Genomic DNA, 18,145 nt, shown 5'->3' with positions numbered 1-18,145 from the left:
CCATAACAAGCTATACTGAGCAGTGGCTAATATTTTCTTTTCCTGCCTTTAGCTGCCAGAATACTTGCAGAAGCCCTTCTTGCAGGCCTTCACATCCATTGCTAGTTTCAAACCCAGCTGAGATTTGGCTTTCCTCACTCCACCCTAAAACAAATGAGCAATGTCTTTATACCCTCATGGGTAGTCCATCCCTGCTCCCATCTTCTATGGAATATCTTTTTTGCATTTGAGATCATTAGGAGCTTCCTCTTCATCCAGATTGATCTCCTGCCATGCTTGTTCTTTGGCTTGCTTGTCAAGCTTATCAGAAAGGACTGTTCTTGTGCTTTGAGGAATTTGCTCTTGAAGTTTAACCAACTCTCCTGGACTCCTCTGCTCTCCAGTGCAGTTACCCATCAGATCCTGCCAAGAAGATCCCTGACTAAGCTACAGTCTGCTCTCCTGAGGCTCAGGGTTGTGATTGTACTACTTGCTTTGCTATCTTCTCTCAGGATTTTAAACTCTGCATTCTCATGGTTGGTGCAGCCAAGGCTGCCCTTGTCCTTCACACCTTCTACCAGTTCTTCATTGTATATGTGCAACAGATTCAACAGAGCATCTCCGCTGGTTGGCTAATCGATTGCCTGCATTGAAGAAATTGTCTTCAACAAATTGTAGAAATCTCCTGCATTCCTTGAGCCCTGTCATATTGCCCTCATGGCAGATACTGGGTTGAAGTCTCCCGTGGGTATTAAGGCCTGTGATTGTTGGCTCCTTCAAGCTGTCAGAAGAATAATTCATCTGCTTTCTTGGATCAAGGAGTCTGTAGCACACACCTACTAAAGCACCACCCATGTTGGTCTGTCCTCTGGTCTCTGCCTGTAAGCTGGCTCGTAACCTGTTCCTAGGCAAAGCTCTGTTCACTCCAGCTACTCCTTTCCCTTGACTGCAACTTCTCCTTACCTTCCTTTCTGCCAGTTTACTTCACGCTAGATAAAAGGATTTAGTACAGTAAGATGCTTCCTCCAGATATTCATTAGGTATGCATGTAGTTCCTCTTGGCAAACAAGTTACAGGATCATGACTGAAGTGCTTTATTATAATGGGCTATGACTTTTATCAACTAATAGTGTTTTTTAGGATGTGGATTTAATTTCACTTTAATTCCTTTAATATAACAGAGAAAAAAAATCCTATTTTCACAATTTCTGAGATCTGGTATCACAGAGTATGCATAATTCTCTAGGACAACAGATTATATTGCCATTTCTGAGGGAACTAAAAAAAGATTTTTTTCAGAATTAACATGTTAAGAAGTGAGCTTTTCATGAAAAAGAATACTATTTTAGCTTAATTAAAAGTATTTTTAAACTTGTTTCTAAATATAGGTTTATATGTTATAGAGATAGATTTTATATATGTATACTTTATATATATTTATCTTTCGTTTTATGTCTTGCAAGCCATTTAATATAAGAATAAAATCATAGTAAATGTTATAAAAGTTAAAATAATGGTTCAGTGTATTATCATCTTGTAGTCCTTCATAGTCCCTATCAAAGCTGATAAATAAGAAGCTGCTGTTTGCTTCAGCGAAAGAAAATGAAAAACAAAAGAAAACACTACATCATTGCACATCTTTCAAGAATAGAAAATAAGTCAAAACCCAGCAGAAGCAGCTTGACTTCCTGCCTCCTTCTGTCTCACAATTAAATAGTCCAGTCCTTCTGAATGATTAATAAATTTTTTATTATCAAATTTAATTCTTTAAAGTCAAGCAACACAGGAGAGAATTAGTAAGTTCTCTAACATGTCTTGTAAAAAACGCACTGTGAAAAACAACTGAAATTTAGCTAAAATACCTACAGATACCAGGGGGTTTATATGCAGTTTAAGGGACAGACTGCAATACCACCGAAGAAGTTCAACTTCAGTATTCTTTCTTTATAAATCTATACATATATTTGATCAGTTTATGTGTGGAATTACCAGGTTGCTAACAATGAAGGGCAGTTGGACCTGATGAACTGGGAGCTCCCCTTCTTTCTGAAAGTTTTGCAGTTACACTTTGAATTGCTTGCTTGCTTTCTTTAAAATAATAAATATGCATTTAAATAATTTGAGGTAGCATAAGTAACTAAGTAAGAAAGAAACCCGTGGGAGATCAAAATGAATTGATTGTAATTCTCTTGGAGTTTTGATGCCTTATAGGTACTATATGTATTTAGTAACATATTCTGGGGTTTTGTTTCTTTTTTTTTTTTAATTACAGATGGAGCCTAGTTAAAGGCAGACCTTGAGTTTTGTTCGTAGATTTTGTGGAAAAGAGGCTTTTTAATGAATTCTGCACCTCAATACTTTTTAAATTATAGTTGAACAAAGACAATGACTGTGATAAGAAAAATATGGATTTGTTTGTTTGTTTTGGCTTAATATGAATGAGACTCAAGTATGTTGTATATTATGATATGGGTATTGTTTGTGTTTTGAATAGATCATGGTTAGTAATTAAGTATGCAGAAAAGTATAGTCCATAGATAAATCGGAGATAAATCGTATCGCATTTTTTGTACTAAAAGAAGTTTGTTTATCCTTATTCAAGATTTGCATTTGTATTCTCATCACTCAGGTCATTTCACAGCTTCGAATCCTGAGCAGGTCAGTAACTGCTGGCTGCAAATTTGACAGAGAAATATGGTCTACTGAACTTTCTCCTGTTCTCAACCTGTGGAAGAAACTCAATCAGGTAGGAAAGTAGCTAATTTGAAAAGACAACTTTTTTTTTCCCAGTAACTACATTAAAAGTAAGGTCTAAGGAATTATCTTGAATATTGAAACATAAGAGGTGAAAAAGGAAATTAAATGCATTTGAGGTGGAAAGTACAATGTTACATGTATGTAATAAGCTATGAAGTCTGCATGTGGGATAGCAGTATATTTCAATATGACACCTTCCATTGTATCTTACTGACTAGAGTTAAATATACCTTTAGGCCTGCAAACCTTCCTTGCAAGAGCTCAGGTGAAACTGTTGCATATATGTATACATATGCAATCAGAAAATTAGAGATTTTGATTGTAGTGTTTGCAAGACTGATAAATGAGGCCAGTTTTAAACAGTAAAACAAAACTGCACTACAGTAATGCTCATTAACAGCACACATTTCTAATGGTTAGTTCTTTATCATTATTAATCATTAGCACTGCAATTCAAAGCACTTATTCTTTAAAACTTGAGTAATAAATTAGTGGTGAGTATATGGTACCATGAAGGTGAAGCTATGTAGTCACTGCTGGTGGCTATGGTCCTTGATGGTCTTAGTCACCCAGGTGGAGGTAATCAAGCCTGAGAGCTCTTTGACAAGGGAAGCTGGACCTGATGCAGGCCTTGTATTTTTTTCTGCTTGTCTATTTTTCTGCTTAAATATGGGAAGATGAATTATGCAATATTTCTGTGTTCTCTCCAGTATTTGGAGAGTCACCATATGCATCTGCATTTGACCTACATCTTTACTGCTCATAATATCTTAAAAAAAGACTCCTGTATTATCTTGAACTTTCTTTGATTTTCTAGCATTTTTATGATGTTAGCAGATTAATTTATTTACCTTTTGAAGATTCTTTATTGATAGCTCAATGAAGGCATCATGTTTGTTTTCAGAAGTTTTAAATAAAGACCTGGGAATTGGAATGAAGAAAATAGTTTAATATCTGCTTAAGTTAATAACCATACATTATTTTATTTATGCATGAATGGGCAGAGAATATGAGCTAAAATGATTTCACAGTTATGAAAAAGTACAATCACGAAAACTATTTATTCCTGAAGTCTGTAAAAAACCTTTTTCCCTCTCAGTTTTGGAAGCATTTACATTTAGCTGCAGACTCTTTTATTATAGAATCATAGAATGGCTTGGGTTGGAAGGCACCTTTAAAGATCACCTAGTCCAACCTCCTGACATGGACAGGGACATCTTTCACTAGACCAGGTTGCTCAAAGCCCCATCCAACCTGACCTTGAACGCTTCCAGGGATGGGGCATCCACAACTTCTCTGAATAACGTGCCCAGTGTCTCACCACCCTGATCCTAAAAAAATTCTTCCTTATATCCAGCATAAATCTGCCCTCTTTCAGTTTAAAACTATTGTCTCTTGTCCTTTCACTACAGGCCCTGGTATAAAGTCTTTCTCCATCTTTCTTATAAGCCTCCTTTAAGTATGGAAAGGCCGCAGTAAGGTCTCCCCAGAGCCTTTTCTTCTCCAGGCTGAACCCCAACTCTCTCAGTCTTTTTTATAAGAGAGGTGTTGCAGCTCTCTCATCATTTTCATGGCCCTCTTCTGGACCATCTGGGATACAGTACTCCAGATGGGGTCTCAGGAGAGTGGAACGGAGGGGAAGAATCACCTCCTTCAACCTGCTGGCTGTGATTCTTTTTAGGCAGCCCAGGATATGATTGGCTTTCTGGGCTGCAAGCACACATTGCTGGCTCATGTACAATTTTTCATCCACCAGTATCCCCAGTCTCTGCAGGGCTGCTCTCAATCCATTCATCCCCCAGGTGGTATTGATATTGGGGATTGCCCTGACCCAGGTGCAGAACCTTGCAGTTGACCTTGTTGAACTCCATGAGGTGGCGGTGGTAGTGGTTGTTGTTGTTGTTGTTACTATTATTATTATCTTCTTTCTTTTATCTGTTGGATACAGATAGTAATAAAGTAGAGGCAGGTGGGATAGATGCTGACAATACCTTCCATTTTATTTACAAGAAGCAAATATTAGTCTTTTACCTGTCAAATGTACTTGTCACTAAGGGTAGTTGGAAATAATGGTTGAATATCTGTTTCAAACTACTGAAACTCATGAAGTGTCCATTATAGATCTGAATTGAATCAAGCTGATGTATTTATAAATTCAAAGCTGTTTTTAAAATAAGCTACTTCTCATTCCAGAGGCAAAAAAGGCTCAGAAGCTTGTTAATATGTAGACAAAGATTAACTATGTTTTTAAACATTTTTATTCTAGTGCTGAGTATGTAAATCAAGGATTAACTCAAAAAGGATTATCTTACAAATACCTTGAAAATAGTTCTTGTACCTCTAAATACTGATGATTCTGAAGCATAACAGAATTTACCACTTGACATACGTTTGGTCTGTAGAATTTACACTGGAATAATTGATCATAATCTTTAAGTGTGGACTTATTTTTATCTGTATACTCTCAATATCATATGGTGATCACTTTTGTGTTTTGTAACCTATTGTCCAAGTTCAGATAAAATAGTAGACAGCATTTGACTGGGTATTTCTCTGGACTGAATGTGTTTCATCCTACAAATATAAATCTAAATAATTTAGAGTATAAAATGCAGTTAAATTGACAGAATGTCAATAGAATTTATATGGTTAGTGAATTTCAGAAATCAGTGATAAAACAAGAATTTTACCTAATATTGGCCAACATCTCACAAATCTATACATGGACTATTTAACTTCTTCGTGATGTGCCCACTGAAGAATTATACCAGACTGAAGTGTGTAAAATAATATTAATATTTTTTCATGAGTGCAAATTGTAATCTTTCAATCAATAGTATTGAGTGCAGCTAACAGAGGCAGCAAATGCACACAGCAGTTGGCACAGCAGTTTGTGCAGAAGAGCTTACAGAAGACCAGCAACTTTGCTCAGTAGAGGATACACCTTCTCAGCAGTGGTGGTGATGTGCCACAGTGCACGGTCCCCAGCTGCTGTTGGAGCAATGGACCTTCTAAGGTGAGAACTTTGAGTCAGAGGTCCAGAAGGAGGATGCAGCTCTGCATATCTCAAGCTGTAGGGAGTGCCTAGTGCCTCTTCCTGAGGCTGGGACAGCAGGAGGTGGTCTTCTAACCTGCAGGAGCTGTATGCTTGTTGAGGATCTTCATCACCAAATTAAGGAGCTGTGAGGGGAGGTCAGTGGCCTTTGCAGCATCAGAAATAGATCAGCCGGATCTTTTCTGAGACACTGTAGCTTGAAGAGCCAAGCCCCCATCTTTCCTGAAGGAGGTGCAGGTAGAGTCTGTGCCTGTTGAGATTGGAAGTGAAGGCTTTCAGGATGGCAAAGGCTGGAAACTTGGGACTTCTGGCACCAGGAGGAAGGCTTCTGCTCCACCTCAAAATTTACACTTATAGAACAGATTTACTGCCCTCATAGCTGACAAGGGGCTGGGACCTCTGTCCAGTGAAGCTCCCAAGCCAAGTAAACCTGATCCACACAGAAGCACCAGGAGGTAAGGAACAGTAGCTGACAACTCCCTGCTGTGGGGAGGATGCTCCCATCTTCTGACCTGACCTGTTATCTAGGGAAGTTTGCTGCTTGCCAGGGGCTCAGATCTGGGACGTTGTGGAAAGACTGCCAAGGCTTGTCTGGCCCTCAGACTATTATTACCCCTTGATGCTTTTCCACATAGGCCCCAATCATACTGCCAGGGGTAACCTGGAGCATATGAAGCATGACTACCTGGGTCTGGGGGTGATGGTTAAGGGCATAGGGGCCTAGGTGGTTTTTCTTTTTGATCCTTACAGTGAAGGTGAGGGACATGAGGAGGAGTGGACGGGTCCTACAACTGGTTGCACAGCTGGTGTCAGCAACAGGGTTTTGGTTTTTATGACCATGAAACGCTTTTTGAGGATTGATGGTTGCCTGCTTGAAAGAGAAAGGGTCCACCTGACTAAGTGAGGCCAATAGGCTGGCCAACTTGGTGAGGAGAGTTTTAAAATAGAAATACAGGGTAGGGAGAGGATGACCAAAAACTATGTGAGGAAGTAGCTGACCAGCTTGGTAGGCAAAGTATGTCTGTAAACATCATCAACAAAATCAACAAAACAAAGCTGAAGGGGGACCATCTAAAGTGTGTCCATATAAACAAGAAAGTGCAAGCAGCTGTGTGGTGCTTAGTTGCTGGCTGGGGTTAAACCATGACACAACCCTAGACTTCAGGAAAGTAGACGTTGGCCAATTCAGGAATCTGCTTGGAAGAATCCCATGCGACACTGTCCTCGAGAGCAGTCCTGGAGAGCTGTTTGCTTTTCAAGGAATACCTCCTCTAAGCTCAGTGGTCAATCTCAAAATGCAGAAAGTCAAGTAATGGCAGCAGGAGTCCTGAATGGATGAGCAAGGAGCTCCTGGCAAAACTCAAACATAAAAAAAAAAGTAGAAGAGAATGAAGCAGGGACAGCTGACATGGGAGGAATATGGAATATAGAGACACTGAGCATGCAGGAATGGGGTTAGGGAAACCAGAGCATATCTAGAGTTGAATCTGGTGAAGGATGTGAAGGGCTGTACTGGTGTACTGGGTCTGGCTGGGATGGAGTTAACTTTCCTTATAGCAGCTGATACAGTGCTGTGCTTTGCACTTGTGGCTAGAACTGTGCTGATAAGACACTAATGTTTTAGCTATTACCGAGCAGTGCTTGCACAGCATCAAGGCTGTCTTCCCAACCTCCCACCTCTGACTAAAGCCAGTAGGCTGGGGGTAGCAAGAGGTTGGGAGGGGACACAGCTGGGACAGCTGACCCAAGCTGACTGAAGGGATATTCCATACCATGTGGCATCATGCTCAGCAATAAAAGCTAAGAGAAGGGGGCAGGCATTCGTTATTAAGGCACTTATCTTCCAAAACAACTGTTATCCGTACTGAAGCCCTGCTTCCCAGGAATTGGCTGGGCATCACCTGCTGATAGGAAGTAGAAAATAAATCTCCTGTGGTTTTGCTTTGCTTCTGCATGTGACCTTTACTTTTTTTTTTTTTTTTTTTTTTTTTTGTCATTAAACTGCCTTTATCTTGACCGACAAGATTTTTCATCTTATTTTCTCCCCCTGTGCTGCTGTGGAGGGGAGTGAGAGAGTGGGTTGGTGGGCACCTGGCAGGCAGCCAAGGTCAACCCACCACAACCGGGTATGGCTGGGTTGGAGTCAACTTTACAGCCTGTAACTTAGCAGCAGGTACAGTGCTGTTCACCCATCACAAGAGCAACAGGAAAGGTTTTTACAGAGGTACATCAGCAACAAAATGAAGATCAGGAAAAGTGTAGGACCACTACTGAATGGAAATGAGGACTTGGCCACAAAGGACAAGGAGAAGGCTGAAGTACTAAATGCCTTCTTTGCTTCTGTTTTCTGGTAAGTCTGGCCTTCACCAAGCCCAGGTCCCCAAAAGCAGTGGGAAAGTACAGAGCAAGGAAGACTTACCCTTGGTGGAAGAGGATTGGGTTAGTTGGCCAGTATTTAAACAAACTGAATATAAACAAATCCCCAGGCCCTCATGGGATGCACCCATGAGTGCTGAGGGAGCTGGCTGCTGCCGTTGTGAGACCACTCTCAGTTATCTTTGAAAGATTGGTGTGATTGGGGGAGATTCCTGAGGACTAGAACAAAGCAAATGTCATTCCTTCCTTTAAGAAGGGCAAAAAGGAGGATCCAGAGAACGACATGTCAGTTAGCCTCACCTGGGAAGGTGATTGAGCAAATAATACTGAAAACAATTTCCAAGGGTTTCCAAGGGTCATTAAGGTGATTAGGGGACAAGAGGATCTGTCATATGAGGAGAGGATGAGAGAACAGGGACTGTTCAGCCTGGGGAAGAGAAGGCTTAGGGGTATCTTATCAGTGTGTGTCAGTTGATGGGAAGGAGTAAAGGAGACAGAGCCAGACTCTCCTCAGTGGTGTCCCGTGACAGGACGAGAGGCCATGGGCACAAGCTGAAATACAAGAAATGCCATTTTAACATAAGACAAAACTTTTTTACTGTGAGGATGGTCAAACACTGGAACAGGTTGCCTGGAGAGGCTGTGGAATCTCCATCCTTGGGAGATACTGAAAACCTGACTGGATACAGTTCTGGGCAACCTGCTGTAGCTTTGAGCAGAGGGTTTGACTAGACAATCTCCAGAGGTTCCTTTCAACCTCAACTGTTTTGTGATTCTGTAAATAGTAGTCCTTTGTGCTCAGTTTTCAGAGCTATCACAGTCGTTGTGGTCAAACAGCAAAAATGGCAGATATACATTGGAAATTTTAGCTTTTTCATTTTAGTCATTTTAAAATGTGAAATAATTCTTATATATTGCTACAGTACTGAGGACTTCTATGTTGTTGGTTTTTCAGAAATATTTCTGGTAATTTGCAGGACTCATTTTTCCTCTCAGTGGCATGCATTTTGCAAAGCCCTGTTAAATGTTGCCACCAATTATTCAGACGTTCTGAAATAGTGTAGCTGTGGAGTTTATTATTCTTTGTCTGTCCATAACAATAGAATCATGGAAACTGCCTCTCCTTCATCCACAGTTTATTAGTCCAGCCAGAATCCAGACTCTGGAATTTTTCATTGAATTTTACTTTAAATGAAATGGATACTTAAAATCTGGTTCAAATCAGTGCACTCCCGTGTTGAAAGTTACACAAGCAAACTTCCTCTTTCTATTTAGCTGTTCTGGACTAATACAGAATGTCTTGACATTTTAATCTATATTAGCTTCATTTGAAAACATATGTTTTAATTCTTGCCATTGGAAAACACCCTTGTGAGGAATATTGTCCTACAATTGCTTCTGCAGTGCCTTTCAGCGTGATTTAATAACAGCTTAACACTAATCAAATTAATTAAACTCTTATGAACCTGCCATTAAGTTAAAAAAACCCTAAATACTCAGATGCTCAGTGTAAGTTTGCACGAAAGACTGTTTACTGAAAAATATGAAGCCATCACTGAATAACTTGTCAAACAAATGTTACACAAATTAAAAAAAAAATCTTCCTTAATATGGAAAGATGGCCCACTACAGCCTGTTGGCCAGGGCTGGGCCATCAGAGTAATTCAACCAGTCTGTGTCCTGGTGTCCGTTCTCTTCCCACATAGCCTTATGCCATGACAGAGTGTAGATCAGGACCTATATAAGCACTTCATTGTCACGTAACTGGATCAGTTGGAAAACTGTCCAATGGAACTCAAGCGCTGCCCATCATATGACAGGTTTCAGACAAGCACAAAAATACCAGGACACAGTGGGGCTGCATAAGTGTTTCATCATGTCCAGACGGCTGTCATGAGTAGAAAGAGACAGGAATCAATGCTATATTTTTGTTGTAAGGTGGATGCATTTTCTGCCTTGGTTCAGGGAAACCCTTTAGTACCGCCATGGAAGTTAGAAGGCCCACCCAGAATAAAAATTTGGAAGCAACTGCTTCAAAATTATTTTTGCTGAATATATGATCATAAGCTGTCATGTTGTGTTCTGCCTTATCTTTTGTTGTGTTTGTAAATTGAAGGCTAACTAATAATTTTCATGAAGTTGCATAATGCTGCAAGACAATTGCAAAAGTAGTTTTGAAAATGAATGGGTTGTTGCTCTTTTATCTAAAACATTAGGAACCTCAGCTTTAACAAAAGAACAATGTTTTTTTCACCAAGGAAAATCAGTGAAGCGGAAATATAGGGCCATTCTTTCTTGTATTTTCAATAATGAAAAATTTGTGTAATAAACAGTGAGAGGCTAATATCTAAAAGAACAGGCAGAGAGACTCAAGGGAGGAGGCAAAAAAAGTACATCAGAAGGTCAATGGAGGTTTCTAAAACCCACCACCACCGCCAAAATTGAATTTTGAATCAAATGCAGAACTAGTGGAGGTATATGAGTTTATTTTCATTATATTTGTTACATTTCTGAGGGGGCAATTCTCAGAACATATTGGAGTTTGAAAAAGCTTGAGTTTAGGAAGGTAATGAAGAAAAGCTCTGGAGCAGCTCAGGTGAGACTATATGAAGTCTTATATTGTACTGAGATAGTAACAAGTACAGAAGCAAAAGAGGGAAAACGATCAAAGTCTCAAAATACACCTAATTTAATATTGGTAGCATAATATAGTATTTAATGTTAAAGATTAGAACCTATCTTCAGTTTCTTACGATTAGGAAAAACACTCAGTACTTTAGCAGTTCTTCATCTTAATTCCCAAGCAGGTCATGAGGATATTTTTAAAGCTGATGTGAGTTATATACATAATGGATTTTGAGGGAATGTAATAGAACATTAAATGTATAAGCTGATATCGGTGTTCATGTTTAATTTTCCTATAAAAATGACAGATGGGTTGTTTTAACAAATTCTCAGGAGAAAGCATTAAAAAGAGTGATGAAATGAATATGCAATTCATAGGAGACTGTTATGTAAAGGGCAGTATTGAGGAACTTAGAGGCCTGCTCTTCCAGTAAGTTTTTCATGAATTAAGACAGTCTAAGACGGAGCAAAGCCTGTAAGGTGCAATGTCTTTGTTCTTCCTTTTTTGTGCAATTAAATACTCCAGTAAGAAATTAGCAACTAGCTTGTGATAGTTTTACATTACATTTTATATATATATTCAACAAATTATGGTCTCAGAAAAAATGAAGTGAAACTGGTACTGTGATTTCAGGATGCATGCAAAGACAAAATACAAATCATAACATTTCTGAATACTGTATGTTTCTTACACTTTGAACAGTAAGTAACTTTGTTGTATACCTTTTTAGTAATGTGGGAGGGAAGACCTTATCCTTCATTTTTCTGTTAGTCATAAACCAAAGTGTCTGTATTACTCTTTCACTTAGCTTTTCTCATATCTTTTCTTTGTAGTTGAGTGCGGTATGAGCTTGAAATGAAAAATACTTTGAAGTTCTGACAAAGTTACAGTGCCTAGGAATGATTATGGAGGCAGACATCCTGTGTGTTCTGGAAAGCAAGATGCCATGTGACAATTCAGAAGTTTATTTCGTCTGAAAAAAAGTCAAAACTATTTGTTATTTTAAGCGATACTTCAGAGAAAGTAAAATCTGATTTTACCTTTAATAAATTACTAGAAATTGAAACAGGAGAATGGTTTTTTTTTTTCCCCAAAGGCTAGGGTTTTCTTATTGCATTTGTGCGTTGTAGAATTTTCCAATGAAGGTTTAAATTCCATAACTGGAATTCAGTGCAGCATCTTGTCACATGTCAGGTTGGCAGTTTCAGAACACATGCTAAAATATATTTATGTAATAAGCTGCATATGAATTAAGATTTGCAAAATGATACCATCTCTTGAAATTATTGAATAAATCTGGATTTTCAGTGGCTGTAATGGAATGGAAGTAAGTAATAAAAATGTCAGTGTGAGAGCAGCAGTACCTCTCAGAGTCTGAGTTACTTAGGATTTACACATATTATATTTATTTTGTATTTATTATTTATTTGTATTTAATTTGTTTCCAGGTTGAACTAGTCTTATCAAAGCAAGAGCTATATCTGGCAGCATGGTTTATAGTGCCCGATACAATCTTGTTATACTGCGTACACTTCTGCTTTCTATATTGACACATTAACACAAATACTAAAAGAAGTGATTCAGCTAAATTAAGATTTTTCAGAAATTCCAGTATTTTTGAAGTAATTGGGTAGGCAGAGTTGTCTCAGAAGAGTGGTGCCTTTATTGAACATCTCACAGGCAATACTGAAAGTATCATTATAGTTTTAATCCAGTGTCAGAAAAGGGAGGATATCTGAATTACTTCAAAGCTAACAAGGTCACATGAAGTATTACGAATTAAACAAAGAATGTGTTGTATAATGTAATAGTTTCCTTGAGTTTATTAACTGGACATCACATGTTCTTTTTTAGAATTCTAACCTGATTCATCAGAAGGTGTCTCCTCCTGTGGAGCAACAAGGATCTCCAATCTTATCATTCATTACTCTGGAACAATTCAATGCCATTCGCCTTGTGCAAAGTGTCCATCAGTCACTTGCTTCTTTAAGTAAAGTTATCAGAGGTACTTCATTACTGAGTTCTGAAGTACAAAGACTAGCAAGCGCTCTGCTAAATCAGAAGGTAAGTCATTTTGTCATGAATTTACGTTATAAGCAATGAAAAAAACCAAGGCAACTGAACAAAATTCTGATGCATATTTACATGTCACCATTTGCTCTAAGTTCTTTTATTGATAGAGACTCTGAAATGGAGTTCTTTTATTGATAGTGACTCTAAAACAGAACCATGTTTTTTTCTGGAATGAAAACCCAGAAAAATGTTGCTTCAAGTATTTGCAGAAGCATCTGAGTGTATTATACTTTCATCAAGCATTCTGTTAAGGACAAATCCGGTAAGATTAGAAGTTGTGGAATAGTATTTCCATTTCAAATACAAATCATGCTAGATAAGTCAAATACATTAGACAGTAGAACATGTAAATCTGTCTCTTTCCTTCATTTTTACAGTTTCTTAAAATTTAAGTTTTACTGCAGTTGTAATCACAATTCGCTCTCTACATTTATTCGTTATGGGTTATTGCCATATCACACCAGACAAGCTATACCTATTATATCGACCTATCATATCACCCTATATTCTTGATATACGAGAAAAGCAAACAAAATTTGTACATGTACTTTTTCCATGTTTTCTGGCATCAAACTGGGCATGTTTATAAACTGGTACAATTAGTGATTGCAAATTTACATGGTCTGTCATTAATAGCTAGGTAATTGGATTCCAAAGATAGTCAAACATTGACGTGAAACTCCGTAGTATTTTTTCACCTGCAGCAATTGATAAATTGTGTCAATGCTAATGCATAGATATTGAGATTGGCCCTACAATGAACGATAATTCCTAGTAACATCTTGTTTTTCTTCATGTGAGGATCAAGTACTTTTAAAAAGATTGTTATGCATTTGTTGATCTATCAAATTTCTAATTAAAACAATAATTAAATTCTTTGTCTGTTCAGATTCACAAGACAGCATTTGTTAGCAAAATTGCAGTACAATTAGAATAAATTAACATTTTCATGTTAGCACTCTCATTGCCTTTTTAAACATGTTTTGACTGTGGTGGAAATTGGTGCTAAGTATAAGTCATAGTGAATGCAAACGATACATGTAATGGCCATTTTTTAGTATTTACAGTTATATTTCTTGTTAGTGAGTGAGAGTATGTCTTGCTTGTGTGCTTAAGCTGCAGTCTTAAATTGGAAGCAGCAGGAGCTATGAACCTGATCACTGTCACAAAAATGTACTTAAAGATCCTATGCATTTTTATCTCTCACAAACGTAGTTCAGTGCTTCCTGATATACGGAACAAAGTGTTTCTGGCATTTCATCTGCTTACTTACCCACTTACCTTGACACAGATCCCTTTATTGGATTGTGACCATAAAGCAATCTTTTCAGCAGCCCTCCAGAGAGGCTAATGCTGCGCTCTTGGCATGGCAGCTAAACCTCGCCATATTTGTCATCTTAAAGTGATTTGTTTCATGAGGTTTCTGTACCCTGTTCTTGTTTAGTTTAGTGTGGTCACACATTACGTAACAAAGGACTATTTTTAAAAACTTATATTTAGAAAGCACCAAGATTGTAGTTCTTTTAAGATTATAGCACCTGAAGCTGCTAGTTTACTGATAGAAACGTGAAGCTCAAAAAATGTATGATTTCTAATGGTTTCAGCAATGTGTCTTATTTTTCCAAAATTGATATGTTAGTGTACATCTGAAATATGCTTCCATACCAACAATTAGCTAAGCTATTACTTTAGACTTAGAGTAGTTTAGAGTGATACATTAGCAACATTAGGTGAATGCTTTCTAAATGATAGATTGGTGAGCTGCCTGTAAATGCATATCTAGCAAAAGAGTCTGCAAAAAAGCAAGGATAATAGTTTCAAATACAAAAAGTTTTCAAAAAATCATGATTATGTAAAAAAGCAAGCAGTTAACTGTGTGTCCTGGTTTTAGCTGGGATAGAGTTAATTTTCTTCCTAGTAGCTGGTATAGTGCTGTGTTTTGGATTTAGTATGAGAATAATGTTGACAACACACTGATGGTTTAGTTGTTGCTAAGCAGTGCTTACAGCAGTCGAAGACTGTTCAGCTTCCCATGCTCTGCCCAGTGCACAAGGAGCTGGGAGGGGGCACAGCCAGGACAGCTGACCCAGACTGGCCACAGGGCTGTTCCATACCGTATGGTGTCATGCTCAGTATATAAACTGGGGGGAGTTGGCTGGGGGGCAGCGATCGCTCGGGGATGGGATGGGCATTGCTCAGCAGGTTGTGAGCAGTTACATTGTGCATCACTTGTTTTGTATATTCTTTTATCATTATTATTATTATTCATCTGCTCTCCTACTAAACTGTCTTTATCTCAATCTGCAGGTTTTACTTTTTTTTTTTTCCCATTCTCTCCCCCATCCCGCCGTGGGGGGGAGGGCGAGCGAGCGGCTGTGTGGTGCTTAGTTGCCAACAGGGGTTAAACCATTACATTGTGCTTTATTAATTGTCTTGCATGTATTCTAGCTTATTCAATTCGTTATTAATTAGTGTCCACAGACACAGATATTTTCTAGTTTTTATCTATAGAAGGTACACATGGCGTATTTACTTTGACAGATACTTTTTCTTACAAACTTCTGTGATCAGATTTTGAAAATCTGTTCAGCACATATGCTATTAGATTGTGAACCTTCTTGAAAATGCAACTCTAAATGTTAAACAATATAAACTGTTTATTCTGCTCAGCTTCTTCAGTATTGTGGAATATTCCCCAGGTAATGATTTACATCAGTTCTCTTTCACTTAAGTAGGAGAATCTCGCAGAGTTTTTACAGATTCCTGTGAAGTAGGTACAATTAATGTTTTTATCCTTATTTTATAAGGAGGCAATCTAACATGATCTTTTAAGCTTCTTTTTGAAGTCAATGAGAAATTTATATGGGGAGGTCTTGCAAGATTTTATTCTCAGGTGTTGTTCTACAAACACGTCACGATGGTGAGAAAATAATCATGCAGAGGAACTGTAGCATATTCACTTCACCACAAAGCCACACAACTGTATGTTCAAGTCTGAGGAGGCAACAGCAAAGGAGTGGGAACCTGTGGCTGCAGTTGAAAGACGGCATTGTGGCTTTCCAAGAAAGAATCAACTTAAGCCTTTTTGAAGTGTTTGTGGAACCTACTGGTGTTTCCTTATTGAATAGCAGAGGTTCTTATAAGTTCTCCATCAGCACTGTATCTCTGTGGGCCACGTAAAGAATTTGCAGGAATATGGCCTTCCTATTAGTGGTTGTATGCTTTGATCATTATATTGCTTGTATTGCCTTTTTTCTTTGTAGATATATTTGATCTCCGGATTATTTAATTTCATTGAAATTGCTAGCTTAAAATGTAATGATGATGGTTTTGAAATGGATACTTCCAGTAAACATATTTTTATTTCAGTGTCCCCTCACATGGCAAACCAAGTGGGAAGGTCCAGAAGATCCTTTACAATATCTTAGAAGTCTTGTAGCTCGAGCACTTGCTATACAGGTAATTTTGAGGAGTAATTTTACCTCAGTACACTGGTGTTCAGTGACACAGTATGTTATATGAATTGTACTGCAGTAGGAAGTCCCAAAGAGTTTTAGATGTGTGAAAAGGCATATAAAAATTTAAAGATAGATGAGAAATGTGAAGACAGCAGACTGAGCAATTTGAAGTCAGTAACTTTAAATACAGTAATGTTTACATCTTAGATTTTAGTCATTAGTCTTTCTGATGAACTGTGGGGGAAAAGATTTATTTACTCAGATGAATCTTTACATCTAAGTCAAGACATACTCTTTAATCTGCTAGAGAGAAACATATAAAGAGATAAAGTGAAGCAATTCTAATAGAGGTAATGTAGAAATTAATAGAAGGCTAGTCTTTGAAGCAAATAAAGAAAACATCTGCATTCTCCAGATTTACAAGGGGCTATAATAGAAGGTGCAGTGTCTGACAACAGCTCTGTCAATTTAGAGTCTGACAGTGAAGAAGAAAATTTTTAGTTAAGGTAAATCTATTTATATTTTGATTAACAGAAAAAGTATATTTAAGATAATAGGCAGACAAATGAAAAATCATTTATGTAAATTAATTAGTATTTAAGGAAACAGATTTCATCATGTTGGATACATAGAGAGGAAACTGCGAGAACCTTCCAGGGAGGAAGGTTCCTTTAGGAGGGACAGATCTTCTATTACTTCCAGGCAAGAAATAGAAAGCTGCTGGTTTTTACCTTGATTAACCCAGTCTTGTCCAGTGGGATATGAAGAAGATTTCTGCGAACATTAGTGTTGACTGTCAGATTCAGAAGGAAGATTTGAGGGGAACATGATTTCTAGGCATTACTTTTCCTAAAGAAACTATCAAATGGATGTTTCCAAAGTATTCATAAGATTCTTGTTACACAAACTTTTTTTTTTAGCTAATGCTTAATTTTTCTTTATCCTTTCCTTCACAGAAAGTCTCAAATTATAAACAATAAAGTGTAAATATATGTAGCAACAAGTGATAATTCATGTTCAAATGTTATATTGGTCATATAACTAGAGTTGAACTTAGTCCCTTCTGACTGACTATTATAGTCATCGTTATTAAAAAGGCATCACTTGTGGCTGAGTCAGCAGTGTTCATAATCTTCAAGAGTACCTTGCAGTTTGTGACCTCTACCTTTATTTGATTGTGACCAAACTGCATGCGATTTTCCTTACTTATATGAATTTTTTAAATGGAAGCCTGAGATTAGAGTTCAAGCTTCTGTGTGGAGGACACCTACCATACAAAGTGAAGATTATCATAGAATTGTAGAGTGTCCTGAGTTGGAAGGGACCCACAAGGTTCACCGAGTCCAACTCCTGTCCCTGCATAGGACAACCCCAAAAATCACACCATATGTCTGAGGGCGTTGTCCAAATGCTTCTTGAATGTTGTCAGGCTTGGTGCTGTGACTGCCTCCCAGGGGAGCTTGTTCCAATGCTCCACCGCCCTCTGGGTGAAGAACCTTTTCCTAATGTCCAACCTAAACCTCCCCTGGCATATCTTCCTGCCGTTCTCTCGGGTCCTATCATTGGTCATCAGGGAGAAGAGTACTAATGTAGCGGAGTGTAACAAACAGGATGAAATCAGTGTTAACAGTAATAGCTGATTTTCAACCAAGCATATTCAAAAAGTTTTTGTTTCCATATATTACTCCAGTCAACTCTTGACAAATATGCTGCATTACATTACCATGATAGTAATCTTCCTTTTTCATTGCTGAAATTGCTGATACTATTGTACATTTGAATTACTCATTTTTATGTAAAGTTATTATGAAGACAATATTT

General features: G+C 38.0%; 1 protein-coding gene across 2 annotated transcripts in view; it reads left to right on the top strand.

Annotated features, from left to right (window-relative positions):
- The window catches only part of DYNC2H1 (dynein cytoplasmic 2 heavy chain 1), a 183,624-nt gene that overhangs the window by 139,080 nt on the left and 26,399 nt on the right, over window positions 1-18,145 (top strand). The window contains exons 83-85 of one of the 2 annotated variants that reach the window (XM_087757019.1): window positions 2,609-2,725; window positions 12,648-12,857; window positions 16,236-16,325. In XM_087757019.1, coding sequence (XP_087613145.1) covers window positions 2,609-2,725; window positions 12,648-12,857; window positions 16,236-16,325 — 417 coding nt within the window. The remainder of the gene's footprint in view (window positions 1-2,608; window positions 2,726-12,647; window positions 12,858-16,235; window positions 16,326-18,145) is intronic. The other variant, XM_087757020.1, reaches the window with a different exon arrangement.

The sequence above is a fragment of the Nipponia nippon genome, unplaced genomic scaffold, assembly GCF_047370975.1.
Source record: "Nipponia nippon isolate SJK-2023a ecotype South Korea unplaced genomic scaffold, ASM4737097v1 scaffold_2, whole genome shotgun sequence".
NCBI classification, from domain to species: Eukaryota; Metazoa; Chordata; class Aves; order Pelecaniformes; family Threskiornithidae; genus Nipponia; species Nipponia nippon.
Note: the sequence above shows the minus strand (reverse complement) of the source record. Positions and strands in the feature narration are given on the sequence as shown.